The sequence below is a fragment of the Vicia villosa genome, linkage group LG3 (genome assembly GCF_029867415.1).
Source record: "Vicia villosa cultivar HV-30 ecotype Madison, WI linkage group LG3, Vvil1.0, whole genome shotgun sequence".
Taxonomy (NCBI): Eukaryota; Viridiplantae; Streptophyta; class Magnoliopsida; order Fabales; family Fabaceae; genus Vicia; species Vicia villosa.
In genome coordinates, this window is record NC_081182.1 from 108595706 (window position 1) to 108616106 (window position 20401).

The 20401-nt window shown below is 34.4% G+C and overlaps 1 protein-coding gene across 1 annotated transcript; it reads right to left on the minus strand.

The window, feature by feature from the left end:
• Positions 1 to 5450: 5450 nt before the first annotated feature.
• LOC131658770 (uncharacterized) lies at positions 5451 to 11000 on the minus strand. The gene is made up of 8 exons (XM_058928030.1): positions 10505 to 11000; positions 10309 to 10395; positions 9774 to 10218; positions 8706 to 9679; positions 7396 to 8616; positions 7079 to 7297; positions 6117 to 6974; positions 5451 to 6028 (listed from the first exon to the last, which is right to left on the minus strand). Exons 1-8 carry the CDS (start codon positions 10998 to 11000, stop codon positions 5451 to 5453), a joined length of 4878 nt encoding a protein of 1625 aa, XP_058784013.1.
• Positions 11001 to 20401: the final 9401 nt, after the last annotated feature.

Below are 20401 nucleotides of genomic sequence, written 5' to 3' on the forward strand. Positions count from 1 at the left end.
GATTGTTTCTGATTATGCAGAACTATGAAATTTGTTGTGGTTCAAGACCGTCTCCAACGATTGGCGATTAAAAGGAGGATGAAGCAAAGATCGAAGATGTTGCGGATGAGGTTGAAGATGAAGAAAGAACGCATTACCAAGTTGTGCACTGAGTGGGCTTTGCATGTGATGGATGGTGTTGCATGCGCCTGGCAAAGGGGAAGTAAGATTCAGAACATAGCAGGGGTGTGGCAGGATGAGATGCTTGGAATCAGGTGGTCGGGAAAGCATCAGGAATTGAGGGCTGGTTTGAGGTTCGCTGTACTTGAAGACGTCGAATTTTTAACTGATGTTCTTGGAAGTGTTGGACTGGGAGATAAACCCCAGAATGATAGAAATATCCAATTCAGTGTATATTGGGAAGTTTGTCTTTGAAAATGAAAGGTATAAGAATCTTATTATACGATTTTTCGAAAAGGCATGATATTAGGTTATATTGAATTCAATTAAAATTTAAGCATTAAGTCTGTGTATGTTGTTTGAATGACAGAGAATGGATGATATGGACAGAGTTGGTGGAGAAGCTGAAAAGAATGGTTAGTAATATCTTTTACATGTTAAATTATTTGTTGATGTCATTGTATGTTTCTGGAAGTTAACAGAAAAATTATCATTCTGTTGTATTGCATGTTTAAAGAAGATGTATTGTTGGGGTATTGATGGCTATGGTGAATGAAGAAGTGCAAAGTTTTGGAAGAACAGTAGATTGTTTTGAATGATGTTGTTGGGGTTTTTTTTTTTTTCTATTTCAGTTGTATGTGGATTAATGTTATGTTTAAGACTTTTTGTGTTTGTTATTCATCAATTCTCTTTGGATTGAAACAGCTAATGTTATCCTGGCTACTTTATAATTGCAATATAATACTTATATGCTTTGCAACAATGTGTGAAAATCAAATGGATGAGCATGGTTTAAAATTATCCTTTATGTACTCCTGTTAGTATAATTTGGTTATGTTTAATATTTTACTTATTTTTCAACATAAACTTCAAGTTAATAGGAGAATGGGGAATATATATATATATTGAAATATGCACATAAGCATATCAATATGTGTAATAAATCTTGAAACATGAATTATAGTTCAGTTAAGTATGTATACAAAAAGATATATAAATTCCCAATGTTTTTGAAACATATTAGTAAGTGTTGAAGAATAATAATAACAATGTTTCGTATAATATTAAAATTAGTGGGATCAATAAGCAAAGTAATATTATAAACTATAAATTTCATATTATATTGTATAATTAATTTTTATTTATTAGGCGAGTGGGAAAAAAACAACTTGACAACTTTTGTTAGTAAAAGATATTCTAAAGTGTAATTAATATTTTTAAAAGAATTATATATGGATTATTTATCAACTAATAATTGCATAAATTTTAAATTATGAATAATATATATGTTGATAAATACACATAAGGATGTCAATATGTGTAAAAAAATATTGTAACATGAATTATAACTGAGTTAAGTATGTATAAGAAAAGATATATAAATTCCTATTGTTTTTTTAATATATCACAAAGTGTTGAAAAATAATAGTAATAGGTTGTTTAAATTTATTTCCCATAGGATTTTAAAATTAGTGGGATGAATAAGCTAAGTAATATTATAAAATATTATTTTCATGAACTATTGAGTAATTGATTTATAATAGATAGGTGAGTTGAAAAAAACATCTTGACAATAATTATATATGGAGTATTTATCAACAAATATTTACATAAATTTTTAATTATTATAACATTTGTTTGATTTATTAAATGTGATTTAAAAAAATAAATATTTGAAATAAAGAAGGATTGATAGAAACTATTTATTGTTCCTAAAAAGTGGATTTTAATTAAAACTTAGAATATAAATAAAAAATATATAATGTTTGTATTTTAAAACGCGGGAAAAATTAGAAAAGAGTAAGTAATAAAAAAAACAAAGGAAATCAAAATAAAAAAAACGTGTACTGCATGGAATAGGTAAAGCTTAAAAAAAGTGTATGCATGTATGTTTGGAGTTAAGAGATAGAGATAACTTAAATGCCTTTTTTTTCGTTAGACTACAAAGTGTTGTTTCCAAATGAATTAGTAAATGCTTTGGTTACACGGTGGATCATAGGTAACAGTCATGATTGATTGAGATAGGGGTCATTTACTGAATAAGTCTAGGGAAAAGGAAAAGGAAGCGTGCAAAGTTGAGTTACAATATATTTTGGACTGTTTACATTACACAACTTCTCTCGTTCTCATTCCGGTCTTTAGGAAAAAACTGACATCACTTCTGGAGATAGCAACAGACGACGACGATGAGGCTTGGAAGAAAGCCAACGTATGGGTGGTTATCAGATGAAGAAGAAGAAGTCATCAGGTTAGATACATGAATTCCTATTTAATTTATTTGTTTTGGCATAAAGTTCATGTGCGATCTAGTTAGGTTTTAGGGTTTTTTTGATTTCTGATGCATGCTAAAATAGATTTGTTTAATTAATAGAAAATGATGTGAATGGAGTTTATTGTTTAATATTTCCCAGATCAGGTCTTCGTAACATTGTGGGGGATCAACTTGTATTGAATGTTTATTTGCCTGGTTGTGTTAATCTATAAAGTATAAGTGTTTTATTCTGGGCCAATAGTGTGGTCTTATATATATTTTAAAGTTGTTAATCTTTCAAATATTCGCCGTCTATGGTATACCTGCGTTATTATTCCGTATTTGGCATTCATAATGTCCTCATGCAACTATAATTGTTCTTTCAGTGAGGAGGCAGCAATGAGCGAAATTCAAAAACTCGTAGATGAGGTTGAAGATGGTTCAGTAAAACAATCATCTGTCAAGTCGGTTAGAAAGGGTAAAGCAAATTCTAAGAAATCTGTTAGATTTGCAGAAACTTGCAAGAATTCCCCTGCAGTTGTTCCAAATGTCAACAATACTGTTGTTCCTATGAGTAGTGTTAAGCTTGAAGAAGATGATGTCCCCCTTGTCTCTGCGAACGATAATGTACAGACTAACAAAAAAACTGAGAAGTCCAAAACTGTTGTTGATAAAACTGTTGGGAAGAAAGCAACTGAAGTTGAGAAGAGGACTAATAGCAAAAATCTGGGAAGGACTGCCAACAAAAGAGCTGTTACAGATGGGAGTGAGAAGAGCACAATGAAACTTGCAAAGAAGGCGAAAAATCTTTCAAATGTTAGGATAAGAATGTGGGGAGGAAAGCCAACATACTGCTGGGGATATTGCTATAAAGAATTCAAGAGTAAAAAAGGATAATGTCCAGGTAAGCATACTGAAAATCTACCTCATATTTTAATACTTTGCAGATCTCAAGTGTTTATTCAATGAATATTTGTGTTGTTGCAGCATTTCCCTAAGCAGATAGCAATAGACTGCTTGGCAAGTAATCAGAAGGAGGTAACTATTAGAGATTGTGATTTGATACAACAATTCAAGTGTACTGTGAAGACGGCATACCGCAACGGGGCTCCGAGTCCGTCTGAGAAATACATGACTAAAGGATGGTACGCCTATGTGAAGACCAAGGGGTTCAAGAAAGGCGACACACTGACTTGTCAGTTGGCGAAACATGGCACTTTCATTTATGTTACAATGAAGAAGAAATGATGGGGCTGTTGAAAGGTGGTGGGAGAACTTTGCTTTTTTTTTTCTGTTGTTGAAGTAGTTTCAAAGACCAAAGTCTTTGAATTTTGTGTATCTGGTGGTGACTTTTATAACTTATATGAACAATGTTTTTTTGTTTCCCCTATGGGTTGGTACTTTTGCTTTAATGTTGAATGACTTTATCAAGACTACTTTCCTGGCCTGGGAATTTTTGAATGGTTATATGTTTTGCAAATCTTAATGTTCTACATACTTCATGGTTGCTCCTTTACATTGGCCATCATGATTGGCTCATGTGTGCTAGAATAGTTTATTTACATGCATTATAAACATTAACTAAATATAATAGTTATAAAGTTAATATGAAATGTTTTTTTAAGAAATTTTGTTTGATAAACAATTTACCATGTTAAAACCAAATTACAGTTTATAAAGAATACATATTATACAATCAGCTTAGATATATAGCAACTTCAATTTATGTAGGCAAGCAGATTTATTAAATGTATAGAAGGAAATATAGTGTCATGTATATTTAAAGGTCTGATTTGTAACATCTAATAACTACTAAAAAATTGCAATAATTACTTTTTTGTTGTTAAAACTCGTTTACCAAACATGCTGGATATTTGTACATATAAAAAAATGTAGGCCCATCAGTGTTGTCTGGCCCAAAAAATAAGGGTTATCACTATCTATCTATATATAGAATTTTTTGTCATAATGCATCAGAATTGAGGTCCTTATAAAATTTAATTCTGATATGGTGAAGTGGGGAGTTCCATTCGTCCCTTCTCCATCAAGCAGGTGAGTATACTTTGCATGCATGTTGTAATAAAATAAATGGATTCCCTTTTTTCTCGTCTCTTTGCTTAATAGCAGTGTTATTCTTTAAAATATATGTTTCAGTGATCCTGAGAGAGACAGTCTTGAATGGGCTCATAACATTAACAAAGAGTTTGAGCAAGAGCAGGAAAAGATGTTTGAAACACTCATAAAAGATGGGTTTCTTACTGAAGCTGAATGCATGGCTGATCACACCGGGGAGGTAAAGTGGAAATCTAATGTCACAGAAGCGAACATGCGAGGCCAAAATGCTCTGGTAAGTTCAAAACCCAGTAAAATCCACTGCCGTATATAGATCTATATATATCGTGGGTTAATAAGTAGAAAGTTATAATGCAGAATATTCCAATGGAAATATCAAGGACATGTTTTCGTAAAGACCAAAATGCAATAAGGATGGTAGATCTTATTGACGGAAAGGGATATCACTGTCGTATTCTTAAGGCAGGCAGGAATGAGTATGAGAAACATATTGGAGTTGGTTGGTACGAATTTGCAAAGTCAAAAAGCCTTCAAGTTGGAGATTTCATAGAATTCTCCATGATTCCATATTCAGATCTGATGTTTGTGTTCTTGGGGAAAAAAGTAGCTGATTAGGATGTAAAGATGTTACTTGTAGCTTTAAATTTGTTGTTGATGGTACTTAGATTGTAATCACAGATGGCTCTGTAATGGATTTAAATAATGGTTATCAACGTGAATATTTTTCTTTGCTAATCTTTTAATTGATGATGATCTATAATGATTGATATTATGGCAGCTATCATTCATCGTAAGTTTTCAATACAGTTGTACAGATGAAAATAAATTATCAGTATGCAAAGATGATATAAAATCTTCCATTCATGACAGTTAATAAGTTGTTTAAGTTGTAAGCTAATTTTAGGCAACTGAGCACAAAACATATACCAATAACAACAGGTCCATAAATATTGCAAAAACTTATAGACTACACATTTTCAAACACTTCTTTGAAGACAACATTTGTTGTGGTGGTCAATGGAAGTTTCTCCTTATCATGGATCAAGATTTTAAGGCCTTTTCTGCTCTTTACTCTTGAAACTGCAACATATAACTGACCATGGCTGAATACGCTCCTCGGCAAATATATGCCAACATGATCCAAAGACTGACCTTGAGATTTATTAATAGTCATAGCATAACAGACTGTTATAGGAAACTGTCTTCGTGTCATCCTGAATGGCCATGGCGTCTGCGTTGGAGTAATGTCCATTCGGGCAATATAAATGATACCGCCGATGTTCTTGCCTGAAATGATTTTAGCTTCGATAACATGATCAGCCAATCTTGTAACGATTAGACGTGTTCCATTGCATAAGCCTTCTGCTTGATCAATATTCCTGAGCAGCATGATTGGAGTATTTACTTTCAATCTGATCCTATGATTAGGAAGTCCCGACGTTCTCAATCCATTCAGAAACTCAGGAGTTAAAACATCAAAACATTCATTGCCATCACCATCATGCGTGTCAACTGAATCAGAGCTTAGGTATTCTTTTTCATCCCCTGAAAATGCAGTGCCTTTATATTATGATCTGTTAAAGATGGAAGTGAAAAATCATCGGATAAATTTTCACAAAAAATTAAATATTACCTGGAAGATTGTCTAATACATAGTGATTTATTTCATCTACTGTCTCAATTGTTCCAGCCAATATTGCCCTTGACTGCAGAAAAGCTACATTATTGAATTTAGCTTCAAAATTTGGATAAGTGTTTTCGAATATGGCTCGAAGGGGATCATCAAAATTAGATATCAAAATATCTGCTGGGATATCAATATCAGCATAGCCATCGTTAGGTTCTGCTAGTTTTCCATCTCCAACTTTTAATATCCAATTTGAAAACCGTTCTAACTCGGATGCCGATATGGTCGTCCCAGATTGCTGAAGCCTCATGTTTTTTGTAAGTTTCAAAACCTTACAATGATCCCAAATGTATGATGAATTGATAGTTGCATGAATTATATCTGAACGGCTGCCTCTTGGAATAACCGGTAGAATCTGTCTGAAATCCCCACCAAACACAATTACCTTCCCACCAAATATTTTATCAGATGACCTGGTTCCACCCATGATATCTCTGAGTGTTTTATCCAAAGCTTCAAAACAAAATTTGTGACACATGGGAGCTTCATCCCAAATTATCAATTTTGATAGTTTTAGCATGTCACCCCTGTCACTACCCTTGTTAATGTCGCATGTCGAAGATTCAAGTGTGGGGATCGGAATTTTAAATTTAGAATGTGTCGTTCGACCACCGGGGAGCAAAAGGGATGCAATTCCTGAAGAGGCAACTGTCAAGCATATTTGTCTTCTTGATCTTATGTAGGAAGCTAATGTTCTCCACATGTATGTTTTCCCTGTACCGCCGTATCCATACAAAAAGAATACCCCTCCGTTCTGGGTATCAACAGCCGTCAAGATTTGTTTGAATACATCTCTTTGTTCATCTGAAATAAAGTCAACACATATGTTAGATGCTTCATATTAGAAATATAAGTTTCTAAGTAATATGAAATTCTTCTGCCTAATTGATGTTAACTATTATTTACACCTGTGAGGTTATTATACAGCGTATTAAACTGTTGAAGTTGTCCAGCAGGATCGTAGTTTCTCTCTTCGTAAATTAAATTATTTCCAAGCTCCTCAATTATGTAACCATGTGGTTTTGGCATTCCAGGAAAATCACTTAAACTCTTTCTACTGCGTTGAAGAAGTTTTTCAATTTCAATCAACGTCAGATTGAGAATTTCTTCATTTGTTAGTCGCAGACCTGTTAAATGAAAAAAACAAATAAATAGTTGGTAAATATTGGAATAGCATAGTAATATTATGTGTAATTAATTACTCTGATCATAATTGAAAATATACCTCTGTTGTTTGCAATCCTTTGCTGAGAATACAGAATTCCATCAGATAACAGATGTTGAGTTTTACTCCATACATGCTTAGGCCTATTAATGCTACTTGACAATAACATGTGAACAAAAAGTAATCTCAAATAATGTCCAGAACCCCAATGAAATGCTTCTGTTATTGCAGCTATGAATTCTCGATCATCCCCAATAAATCCCATAGCAAAACATGCATCACGGAAAGTATCGTACCTAACATTGTTTACTGTCTTTATTTCATCGTAGCTTTTCGGTCCTTTGACATGTGTTAGCATCATCCTTAGATAGTACAACTCCCCAGTAGTTGGAGGAACCCAAATTAGTCTTCCAATTGTGTATCCCTTTTGTCTGGGTTTCCACTCTCTCTTTTTCTTAACGTATACAAACTTTGAAACAAAATTGCTATACGTTAGTTGGCGCGCTTCGTCGTATTTCTTGTTTGCTTCAAACCAAGAAGTAAACATCGACTCAGTAACGCTCGGTTTATCAAGGACTTTGGTAATGGGACTGACATCAGTATAAAAAACAGAATTTTGTCCCTCCCCATGAAAGTGAAGTCTTTCTACAGCTGGTTTTCTTCCATGAATGGAAAAACCATAAATTCTCCAAGCAGCTTCACTTGGAGAAACGTACCTACAGTCAATATACTGCTTTATTTCATCGACGGCTTCGTGTTGCGAAACAGATCCATCTTCATTCATGACAATTGCAGCAGTTATTCTGTCGTATCCTTTGTTGATGTATTTAAACAAATATTTGACGGATGTGCTTTGATTGCACCATTCCATATTAATATGAGCTCTGTACTTCAACAATAACTTTGAATTGTAAGGAACAACAAATCTGTTATCAATCTCAATTCCATTCTTAGAAACTGTGTGTCCGTTGTCCCTTCGTCTATAAACAGGATATCCATCTTGATCAACGATCGTATCACGCCTGAATTCTTTAGGGAAGTATTTAGAACATTTTCCTTCCTTCATACACGTAGAATTACGAAAAGCATTTCCGCAAGGTCCGTGTATCATGTGAGATTTGACCAAGTTATATAACTTTTCGTCAGTGTCTTTGTTTGGTATTTCTGCTGATATGATACGATCAATGTCAGCGGGTGTTGGATACTTGCTCGACGGATGAAGGAAAATTAATATGTGCGCATGGGGCAACCCTCTTTTTTGGAACTCAATTGTGTACATATCTACAAATATAAAATTAACATATTGGTTTATAACATGACATTAAAAATGAATAAGGAAATTAAATTAATCAAAGTTACAAATTACTTACACGCAAGAACCTTTCCCATGATACTCTTTTTAGTCAAATCAGACAGTAACGAATCAAATTTCAATTTGAAGATTCTTGTTATGAGATCCGGACGATCAGACGCTTTCATATTTGCAGAACTTAATACGCGCTGTATTTCTGGCCAATTGGGATTACATGTGAATGTAATAAACAAATCAGGAAATCCAACATAACTACAAATTGCCATGCCATCGAAGTATAACTGATCCATAAATCTACGGCTTCCAACATACGACGAAGGTATGACAACTCTTTTCCCTGTAGCTGCACCACGTGTATGTCCATTTGTCCTAGCATCTGCAAGATGATCATACTTCCCTACTCGTAGTTTTGACTGATTCTTTCTTAACCATCGTAGTCTCTCAGATTCCATCATTGTAAAACCATCTACCAAAAACTGCTGAAATAACCTCCTTGACCTGAGAATTGTCTGTGCCTCGTCTTTTCTTGACTGAATCCTAAAGGCGAACCACTCTCTGATTGTAAGTCTGTTTCTTTTGGTTGCATCCTCCCATGGAACATCGTCAATTTCCGATACCGTGGTCGTTGTTTCTGCATTACGAACCGTTGTAGATCCTTTATTGTGATGCCGTATGTTTGGTCTGTAACCATCTTCGCCGTAAGGGAAAAGTAAAGGATATTGAAAACCCAAATAAGAAGTGTGATATTCATCTATTCTCTGAAGTTGGCCACATTGTTTTTGCATTATAATATCCCTTTTTTCTGCAGTATCAACATCACCAACAATGAGAGCAGCAACTTCTGAAACTGTTGGTTGATTATATATTCTTCCATCATTTTGACGATCAGAAATGAGACGGAGTTTTAGATCTGCAACATTTCCTTCAGAAAGTCTATCCCTTGCCATCTTAAATGACTGAGCATGAACATTATGTTCATATAACATTGAAGACAACTTTTCAACTATATTAATATCAACTCCGTCCCTTTTTCTGCAAATCATCCAACGTATAAAGTTCAGAATGTTGAGAATTGCAACAACAAAATAATATACAGTGTTGAAACAAAGATATATAAAGTAAAAACCTGAAAATATCAAATCTATTCTGAACTTCATGTTCAGTATCGAATATATATAGTTGGGCAAAACGGGCCTTTTCACCTGGCAAAGGTAACATGCTGCCTATACGATGACATGTTTGACCTTGAATACGATAGTTAGGGGGACCTCTACCATTATTAAATCTGTTGTCCATTTTAGCACCCGGAGAAGTAAATGCGAACATCATATTGTAAAGACGAATTTGTTGTTGGAATATTTTTGATTCACTTTCGTTTTGTTCAAACAACAGGCTCTGCAATACGGGTGGAGGTTGTCTCAACAAAGGTATTTGAACCTTTCCTTCTCCACAACACATTGAGAACTTAGGATTAGCAGAATGTCGAGACTTGTTTTTCCTCTCCATATACCACATATTTGCACCACATTGTTGACACTCACATGATGGGTCACCTAAATCGTAGTATTCTCCTAAACAAAAATGTACAGTTGTCAGGTAAAATAACATAATAGATCATGATTTTTTAAAGAAAGAAACATATCAATACAATAAAATACAACCTGATCTTTGAACATCTATTTCTTCAATGTCAGTGTCAAAACCTACGTCATGCTCGTCCATTGAATAGTTAGAAACTGAACTGCAGGCTACAACAACATAGTAAAAATGAGTTTGAAAATATTATGTTATTATATATTGGTGAAATGTAAGAACATTCAATATCGGTTAATAATCCATCACAATAAAGTTACTTACCATCTGAAGAATTACCGGAACCTTCATCCCCTTCACTGTCATCTTGGAAAAGTTCGTTGGTGCTGGAATCTGGATTTGGTGTATGGCTTGAAGATGTTGTCGCACCGCTCATAAACTCGTTATCAAATCTCCTTCTGAGGTTAACTCCTAAATTGTTAATGTTCTTTACAGAAACAACTCTTGGGCGTTTTTTTGCTAATGAACTTGCCAATGTATTCAATGTTGATATACTGTGAGTTTTCTGCTGTGTATTTCGATCAGTTATGGTGGAACTTGGAATATTTGGAGAAATAGAAGATAGTGGTAATCTGAAATGCGAAGATATAGTATCAGCAGGGGGTTGAGTTTGACATGCATTTTCTTTGTTCATTGACGCCAATCGCTTGGCTCTCTTAGCTCCAAGAACACGCTTTCTATGATGTCTAGCATCAAATTGCCTTTTTCTTCTGATAACATTCATGAAGTGATCATGCTCATCGCTTTGTTTCTTTTCCATGATTTTTTACTTTGAAGTTACAATCATTCTGCAAAATATGGCTGAATATGCAGGGAAGCAGGAAATATATGGACAAAGACTCCCTCCAAACTATTTGTTTATGGAGGGAAATAGCTGAATATGAAAAGTTTATGATAATTAATATTGTATGCAGTTAAAAATATTGTGACTTAATCATTAAATAAGCAAAAAATGAATGCACCAAGCAACCATAATTGCATGAAGCGTGCACAAATAAGATAAGAATGTAGTGCAAGTTACAGTTTATATGTTAGGTAGGTATGATGGTTGACATAATGCTGGTGCAGTTTTCAAGAGTCACATTAAAAAACTTGTAAAACACATTTCGTTATGTTTTATTTAAATAATGCATGCAGTATTCAAATCAAGTTGATGAATTAAAAAATTTTGCATTAGAGGAATCTGTTGAAAAAGCAATTACTGAAAATATCATTGCCAAAATTATGTTTATTGAGAAGTCAATAATGAACTTATAATGCAAGACATTACTGTAAATATCATTGCCAAAATTATGGTTTATTGAAAAAAAACTGTGCAAATCAAAACGATTCTGATATACAATTTATTATTCAAAAATTAATTTTCACTTGCAGGTAAGAAGAAATATCATGTAGGATGGTTAATTCTAACTTTTTTTCCAATTCATATGGATCGTTTGTATAATCGGACAATATATCACGCAATATTAAACACAAACAACAGTTAATATATTTAGCATTGTATAATCGGGCAATATATCATGCAATATTAAACTCAAACAACAGACAATAAACCATTGCTACAGAGAAATTATAAGAAAACCAACATGATAATTGATATTTGATATCATATGACAAAATGATAATTGATATTTAATCCATGGATCGTAACTCGTGTATCTTGTACCAAAACATTAAAACAACAGTCAAGAAAAGATCACAAAATAACAATAATGATGGAAATTAAAATGGTTCTGGTGGAGTCTTCATGCATCAGATTCAATCTTAACTTTCTTTGCAGGCTTGGTTCCTGAGAGCTGGGTAGTACCATACGCTTGTAATTCAGAATCTACAGCATCAAGATAAACAGGACTTCCTTTGGATGGAGTAGTGGTCACAATTTTATCAGGATCATTTTCTCCATATGCTGACAACGACTCCTGGAAGAAAACAAATTAATAGTAAGTATAAAGAAAATAATGTAATTAACAGGCTAAAGTTTAGTCAACATTAACATACAATGGATTCATCAACACGATCAACAACTGGGTTTTGGTTTAAAGATTTGCTATCTCCCTGCAGATCAGAGATTGAGATGAAGATTAAGATACAAATATTGATAAATAGACATATGTAGATGTTCAAAGTAAAATTTCCATACTTCATTAGTAATATAATCTTTCTCAATTTCCTTTACAAACTCTTCATCATAAGAAAGTTTCCAAACAGATGCTTGGCCAAATGTTGGCTGAACTTTAGCCCTAAACGCCATCTTTTTACCAAGTAGCATGTCAAGATCATCTGGATATATCATTGGGTCGTCGTCACCTTCCTACACATTAAATTTAATGTAAGTACTTCATTCCTATACAAATAAATATTAAAATAGGTAATGAATTAAAATGAACCTCAAGCATTGCTTTATAAATACTATCTGCAGACTTTCCAATAATGTCGGCACAGTCAGTGTCCCAAAACACAAAGCGAAATTTGGAATCACCATCAACTACATATATGTCAACTCGATACCTTTTTACATAAATGCATAGGAAAATACAATTAGAACACTACAAATAATGAAACATGGCAAATGAATTAATCTGATTAAAAATTGAAAAATACAACCTTGGTATGGCATGTTCTACATTCTGTCCACATGAACATTTGTATGGATTGTTCACATCAGATGCCTTTAAAGAACATTTAGTACACCCATAATAAAACCAACCGTGTTTTGAGACAAAAAATCTTTGAGTTGTTCCAACAGTAACGCATAACATGTCCTAAGATACAATAAGTTGAATATAAAAAAATGCAACACTCTAACAAAAATTATCTGTATAAAATAATATTGATCTTACTATTTGAAATTTGTCATAACCATGTACCTGTTTCACCTTGCAAAGTTCACTAAGAGAAATACACTTGGCCTTATGAACGAAACTTTCGACTGGGGTGAATTGAGAGGCACCAGACCAAAGAGACATTCCCTTCGAAGACTGGGAAGGCTTTTCAGTCTGCTCATTTGACGGTAACCTGAAACATTGAACCAAAAATGAATGTAAATGATGATAAATTTTAAGGGAGCTTATTATACTTTAAGAATATAACAACTTGTGTATACTTTGATAAATACTCAGTTATCTCTGGAATGTCTTCGTTAATAAGCAACTTAGATCCACTCCATCCATTTGAGACTGAAATAGACCAAAATTAGAGTATCAAATTTATTACAGAGAGATATCACATTTGAATAATAGGAGATTATTGATACAAACCTTGTGATTCCTTTATCATTGCATGAGTTAGTATTATTACAATAGCACCACTGTTTTTTTCGTCGTGGTAGAAGTCCAAAAATTTTGTTCCGTAACTCTCCCATAATGTGCAGTTAACAATGACTCCTCTGCAGAAATAAACATAAAAATATCAATAAGATAATAATGATGGCACACAGTTGTAATATTTGAATTCAGATAATTTACTTCAAGTCTTTAAGACTCAATGAAACAAATGATTTTTTTCCAGAATTGTTGTATTGAAAATTGTTGATTTCCTGAACCACACCAATGATATCTACAAAACAGAGTGAAAGAGTAAGTTAAAATCAACTTCTGTAATAATAAACAAAATTGTAGTATGAAGAAATCAAATGACCTTCAAGTCGGTTCATCTCACAATTTCCTCCAAGAATATCATTAAAGTCTTTGAAAAAAAATCTTTTGGGAGGAAGGTTCCGAATATCAACTTCCTTCACAGTTGTACCACCAATAAACACAAACTTCTTGTCGTGATCACAAAGCTTCCACTGAAAATCGTTTTCATAAACAGTTCCATTGTTGATTATGCAAGACATGTTTTCGCGTATTCGTGCTTTCCATTTTGGTGTGTGGTCTGAACGAATCAAAACTTGTATCCTATCACCCTGATGATGACAAACAACAACAATATCATAACTGAAAAATATAATAAGCTAATAAACGATTTGAGAGAATACGAAGCATTACCGATACGTCCATTATAACCATCTCCAGATGCTCCTTACCCTTGCTGTTGATAACACTCCAAAAATCAACAACTCGAACGGCCAATCTCCATGTTTCTTTTGAATCGTTGACATCCTTAATCGGGGAAAACTTTCGGCTCATATTCTGTTGAGAAAAGAAGTGGAAGTAACAGAAAAATATCAGTAAGGTTGAATGGAGAAAAAATAATGGAAATGGGGAAGGTGAAGAGAAACCCTACCGCTCCACTGCTGTTTGAAAAAAGGGAATAGGGAGATGGAACAGTTTACACATGCAGTGGTTTGAGTTGATACGAAAATATATAGACATAGGGAGAAATAATGAAAAGGTAGGTTTTATTAAATATGTATGTTCCAATGCAATAAAATTATAGAATGCAGTGCACGTTTTTACATATTCCAATAATGAACTTTTGCATTAAATAAACTGTTGGAATGTAATCATGATTAAATGTAAAATTACGCTCAGGGGTATGCAAAACCATGTTTTATTGTTTGTCATTAGGGTAATTAAGGCAATTTGGTAGTAATTCATTTTTATATATTAAAATAGATAATTAATAATTAATAATATTTTATTAGAGACATGACAATTATTTTTAATGAGGCAAAGGAAAAAACTTATATATCTTTAACAAACATTTTTTTGTCTTTGTGGGGGAATATACAAAAAAATTTAAGAAAGAAAGATTATTTAAGTGGGCCAGTTTTTACTTACTTTATAGTAGTGAAGTTGGTCCATTCCAAAAGGGTTGACACATTAAGCCCAAAAAAACAAACAGGCAAGTGAAAAGGGAACGTTTACCCTTGTTTATCAGACAAAATCCAAGAAGAGCATAAACACATCAGTATTCATAAATGTTCCCCATCAAGGTTACTTACATATAATACGTTTCCACCCAAAAAAAAAACCATGTCCTCCAGCGAAGGCCGTGTTATTCTGGCTCCTTGGTTTGGTCGTATCCCAGTCGACGTCTATGATTTTCTGAGCGCACCAGAAAACCGGATAAGAAATAGGGTTTATGTGAGAAGCATTCACGGCGAACTGGCGTCAGGTCACAAAAGCGATGGTGTGTCCGATCGTGGCACCGGTGACGTGGTTAACGACATGCAGCAACTCAATTTCCACGAAGGTACAGGTGAATCGTCGATGGCAGCAACTGAGAGGGTTTTGGCAACGTCCGCGTCCCGTCCTACCGTGACAGAATCTGATAGCGAAAGGTAAGTCTTCACACATTTTGTAATGTAGTTAATGGTTAGATTTTGATAATAATAACAAAATAAGGAAATGTATGTATAGGGTTTGGTGAACTCCGTTGAATGAAATTGACATTGCAAGTAACCTTAATGATTTGTGGATTGGTGTTAGTATTGATTACGAAATTGTGTCGTGATGTATAGTTTTTTGTTAGTATATGATACAGATAAGACTCTATTTTGTCAGACAACATATTGTTTCGTTAAATCCCAACTGAATGTGAATTGTAGATTATGTTCTGAATTTGCATTTGTAATTTGCACATAGTCTTAACTTGGATACTTCATCATTTCCCTTAAATCATGGTGTGACCTGCCCCCAATTCATTGTGCTGTATTTAAGATATAATTTCCATATGAATAGGGTTATGCAAAATTTCCTAATTTCCATATTTTGCTATATATATATTAAGTCTCAATGGTTATTAGATAACGTAGATGCATGTATGGTTTGAAACGTAGGGGTTAAGTGTTGTTCTATTTTCACGTGAATAGAAGACAAATGATTCATATATATTAAATTTCCTTTTAAGAAATGTAGTCTACAACACAACGATTTGTGTATATGCTTACAATTCTGTCTCTTATTAGTATGAACTAATTTTGCCGGTGATGCAGCAAATGCCTCAGAAGGTCGTGCAAGAGTATCTATCTGAGGGGCACGAGTCGATTGTCCTATTTGATTCAGACCGCGGAAGGGAGTACAACTGTGTGCTGCACCGGTCAAAAAGAAAAGCATGCACTGAGCGTTTTATTTCCAAGGAATGGTACACGTTCGTAAGGAACCGGAAAATTAAACGGGAGACAAAATCGGATTCAGTATGAGGATTCCTTCTGCGGATAGGTTGTTGGTTACGGTGAAACATAAGAACCCATCAAAGTGAATGTGTCTGTGAATGGTGTGTTGGAATTCGATCGACGTATAGACTGGTGTATGTATATTAGGAAGGTGTATGTTGTGTTATTATTATGATAACCATTTTGCTAAGTACCTAGGTGATTATGTCCACTGTTATTTAGTGATTAGTTGAATATCTTGGTACCCATTCTGAACAATATTTTATTTTTTGGAGATGTAACTTGGAATGATGTAATATATGAATTTGCTACATAACATCTATATGTATATGTGTAGATATGAAGTTTATAATGTCCACTATATTTTTAAATTATATGTGAAGGTTGTGAATAATCTCATGGGCATTCAAATAATAATAGTGGCAATGACTCATAGTTGGGTTTTCTTTGTAATAATAAATAAACATTATAATACAATACCATGTCACACCAAAGTTACATATCTACATATCAAAGAAAAGATTCTTTACTTTTCTCACAGGGGTGGCGCCAGAAATAATGCAAGTGGTGGAAAAAATGCTGTAGACATGTGAAGAATATATTCCTTTGCATAGAAAATGACAAAAAAAACTTGAGTGAAATTGTGGATAACAATTGGCAAAAAGGTGAATCCATCATGTGATGTTTTCCATATTTTGAGCAATTAATAGAATACAATTCTGAAGTTAGATATTGCAACCAAATATTTTGATAAGTTGAAGTTGCATCGTTTCTCCAAGAAATAAATTTAGAACCCAACCTCTTCCTCTTTCAAATGGAGCTTTGTGGTGATCTTCAATATTCTGAGCTGATAGCTTATTTTGTCATAGCAAAGATCTCATCCCATGACTGTAAGACAAAAGCACATGTTAAATGAAATGCACTGTTATCTACAAAGATACTGCATATTCACATTAACAGTATTGAGAAAAGAAAGAAAATTTACATGCAATAACCTTCCCGAGAACGTGGCGTTTGGTTATATCATCCATTAGCTCATCAAATTTTATTTTGAATACTTTAGTAATAAGATCAGGTCTATCATGTGGCTTTAAGTTAGTCCCGAACAGGGCACGTTGTATTTCCGGTCAAGCAGGATTGCAAGTAAACGTCACAAACAAATCAGGGAACCCTAACTTACTTGAAATGGCCATACCATCAAAATAGAGTAGATCCATGTACCGCTTGCTCCCAACAAAAGTATATGGCAAAACAACTCTTTTCCTCGCTTTGGTGTCGCATTAGCCTCAGTGTCGTTGCATCGATCATTCAAGTTATTATACTTTCTAACTCGTAACTTGGATTGGTTGGTCCTTAACCAATTGAGACGCTCAGACTCCATCATTGCAAATCCATCCACTAAAATTTTTTGAAAAATTCGTCGTGAATGAAGTAATGTTTTTGCCTCAGAGTGGCGATCTTGTAGGCGGAAAGCTAGCTAATCCATGATCGATTGACGATTTTTCCTCGTAACCTCCTGCTCATGTTCATATCTGTGCAGTATATTTTTCCTATATCCATCTTCTCCATAAACAAAAATGAGAGGGTATTGGTATGCTAAGCAAGCAGGATGAAATTCGGTAATTTGTTGCAAATGGCCATTGCGGGCGTGGATGATGATGTCTCGCGCTGTCTCAGGATCAATATCTCCAACAATCATAGCAGCAACCTCTGATACAGTTGGCGTGTTGTAGACACGGCCATCTTGGGGACGATCACCGATTAGCCGTATCTTCAAGTCTAAGAAAGGATTTCCTCTCAAAAGATCCCTTGCCATTCGAAATGCCTTTGCATGTGGATTGCAGTCGTCCAACATATCCTTCAACTTACCAACCACATCCCTGTTGACCACATCACTATCACTGGACATTATTTTAAAGGGGTTAGCTATGAGTTTGCAACAAAATTACCATGGTGAAATATGAATTGGTGAATGAGTACAATTACCTGAAACATTTTATTCGGTTATCTATTTCATTGTCGGTGTCAAAAATATACAGCTGAGCATACTGCAGAGTCTGACCATCTTCTGGTATCAGCATCCCTATTCGATGACATGTTTGACAATGCAGGCGTAATGTAGGCGGCCCTCTCCCATCAGCAACGGTTTTGTCGAATTTCATTCCTAGAGAGGTGAAGGAAAACATGGCGTTGTAAATACGAAGGTTGCTTTGGTAGTTTTTGCTTTCTGAACTGGTACCGCTATGTAGAAGGTGTTGCAGTAGTGGCGGGGGATTCTTTAGTAATGGTAGTACAACTTTTCCACTCCTACATCACTGGTGGAAGTTAGGAATAGTGGTATGTCATGATTTTTCTTTCCGTTCCTGATACCACATAGAGGAATGACAAAACTGACATTCCCAAACTCGATCTCCTATGTCAGAGTATTGTCTATTAATTGGTAAATGGAGATTACAAACTAATATATAAAATTTCAAATAGATTAAAACAATGAGAAAGGAAGCATACATTCTAGATGGGCATCTACGCACGATTCATTCTCGACTCCATCATAATCATCATCAGAATTGTCACCCAAGTTGATATCATCTTCGGAGCTAGAGTTTGCCTCGTCTGTTCCATGAGCTGTAGTGTAAGCAATTCGTGTAACAGGGTTTACACGTGCATTAGACGTAGAAGCCACGTCAGTGTTACGAACTTGGAGAACTGCTTGGTTAAAGTCTGCAAGTAGGTTATTGGGAGCATGATGATTAAGTTTGGTCCTTTTTTGAGGTATTCCACCTTGTATATGTCTATTGGAAGGGGCTGTGTTACTCAGGTTAGATAGGTTGTCAGTTAGAGGTCGTCGATTACATGATGTCGGTGTCGTAGTGGTGGAAGGAACAACTTTTCCGAAGTTGGACATATTTTCTTTGTTTGGGTGAAGTGGGCCATTCTTCCTGTTAGACAATATGATCCTCCTCCTCTTTCTAGCCATTGCATGAGCAGTTAAATATTGCAAGGGTTGACAGTGAGTAGAAATAGGAGTTCCATTTGATTGGAGGTTTCCACCCATAGAACTACTACCATATGTAAAATGAGATTCGATTTGGATGGGGGAGGTAACTGGATGTTGCATGACAGTAGGTGTACGCGGGAGATTATCATGACGTGAGCGTCTCCGCTGAGCCAAAATAAATCTTCTCCGACGTCTGGCAATAGCAGCCTTCGTAATTGGATTTAAAGTAGCTTCGTACTCCATGGATTGATCAAGACATAATGCAGTTTAGATTTTGAAATAGAGTTTAGGAATGCATTAGTATTTCAAAATTGGTATAAAATAGTGAAGAATGAGATGCAATTGGTACACTGAATGTAGTATGGGACGATCCTGCAACGTCCAAAGGTATACTGATATTTGATGCAAATGGATTGGAGACCAAAAAGAGAGGGTAATTTGAATTATTTGGGTTTCCTGCAAACTGGCTTAAAAGATTTGAACTTTTCCATCATAATAAAAAGTAATATTATTATATTAGGTTCAATATGCAACATAAAAAGTAATATTATAAAGCCTATTAGTTTCTGTTTATGCAATGGGTTAATATATGTCATGTGCAGTGTATGAAAAAGTGAAAGCACAGATGATTGGACAGCTGAAACAATAGGCTTCCGCCACTATTACAAATAGGAAGGTTGGAAGAAAAGTAAAAAAAGTCTGCTGACACAAACCTTGCATGTGAGGTTGTGTTGTTAGATTATATATCAAAAAAAAAAACTATTGCTTGGGAGACTGATTTAAAAAGGTGTAAAAGTGAGATAAGCCTTGTAGTTGTTACACAGGGTTCAATAAAAAAATCTATTTGGAGGGTGAGTTGAGAAGTTGTGGGACAGATAAGTACAATAGTTTAGTATATCTGTTTTGAGTTAGATATTATTTAAGTAAATACATGTTGAAGTCAAATATAAAAAAGCATCTATTTGATATTTCATTGAACACTGTTTTTGAGTAAGAAAAAATAATTATAATTCAAGATTGATTATTGTCTAGAACCATTATTGGTGAAATCAAAATTCATATTTATGTTCCACATTATGAATATAGATGGTAATTCATATACCAA

Bases quoted from the DNA above. Each gene is read 5' to 3' on its own strand.
- LOC131658770 (XM_058928030.1), bottom strand. From the start codon at position 11,000: ATGGAAAAGAAACAAAGCGATGAGCATGATCACTTCATGAATGTTATC. The intron at 9,680-9,773 runs GTTTTTACTTTA...GATGATTTGCAG, and splicing joins AATAGATTTGATATTTTCAG to AAAAAGGGACGGAGTTGATA. The intron at 6,975-7,078 runs GTGTAAATAATA...ACTTTATTTCAG, and splicing joins GCTGTATAATAACCTCACAG to ATGAACAAAGAGATGTATTC.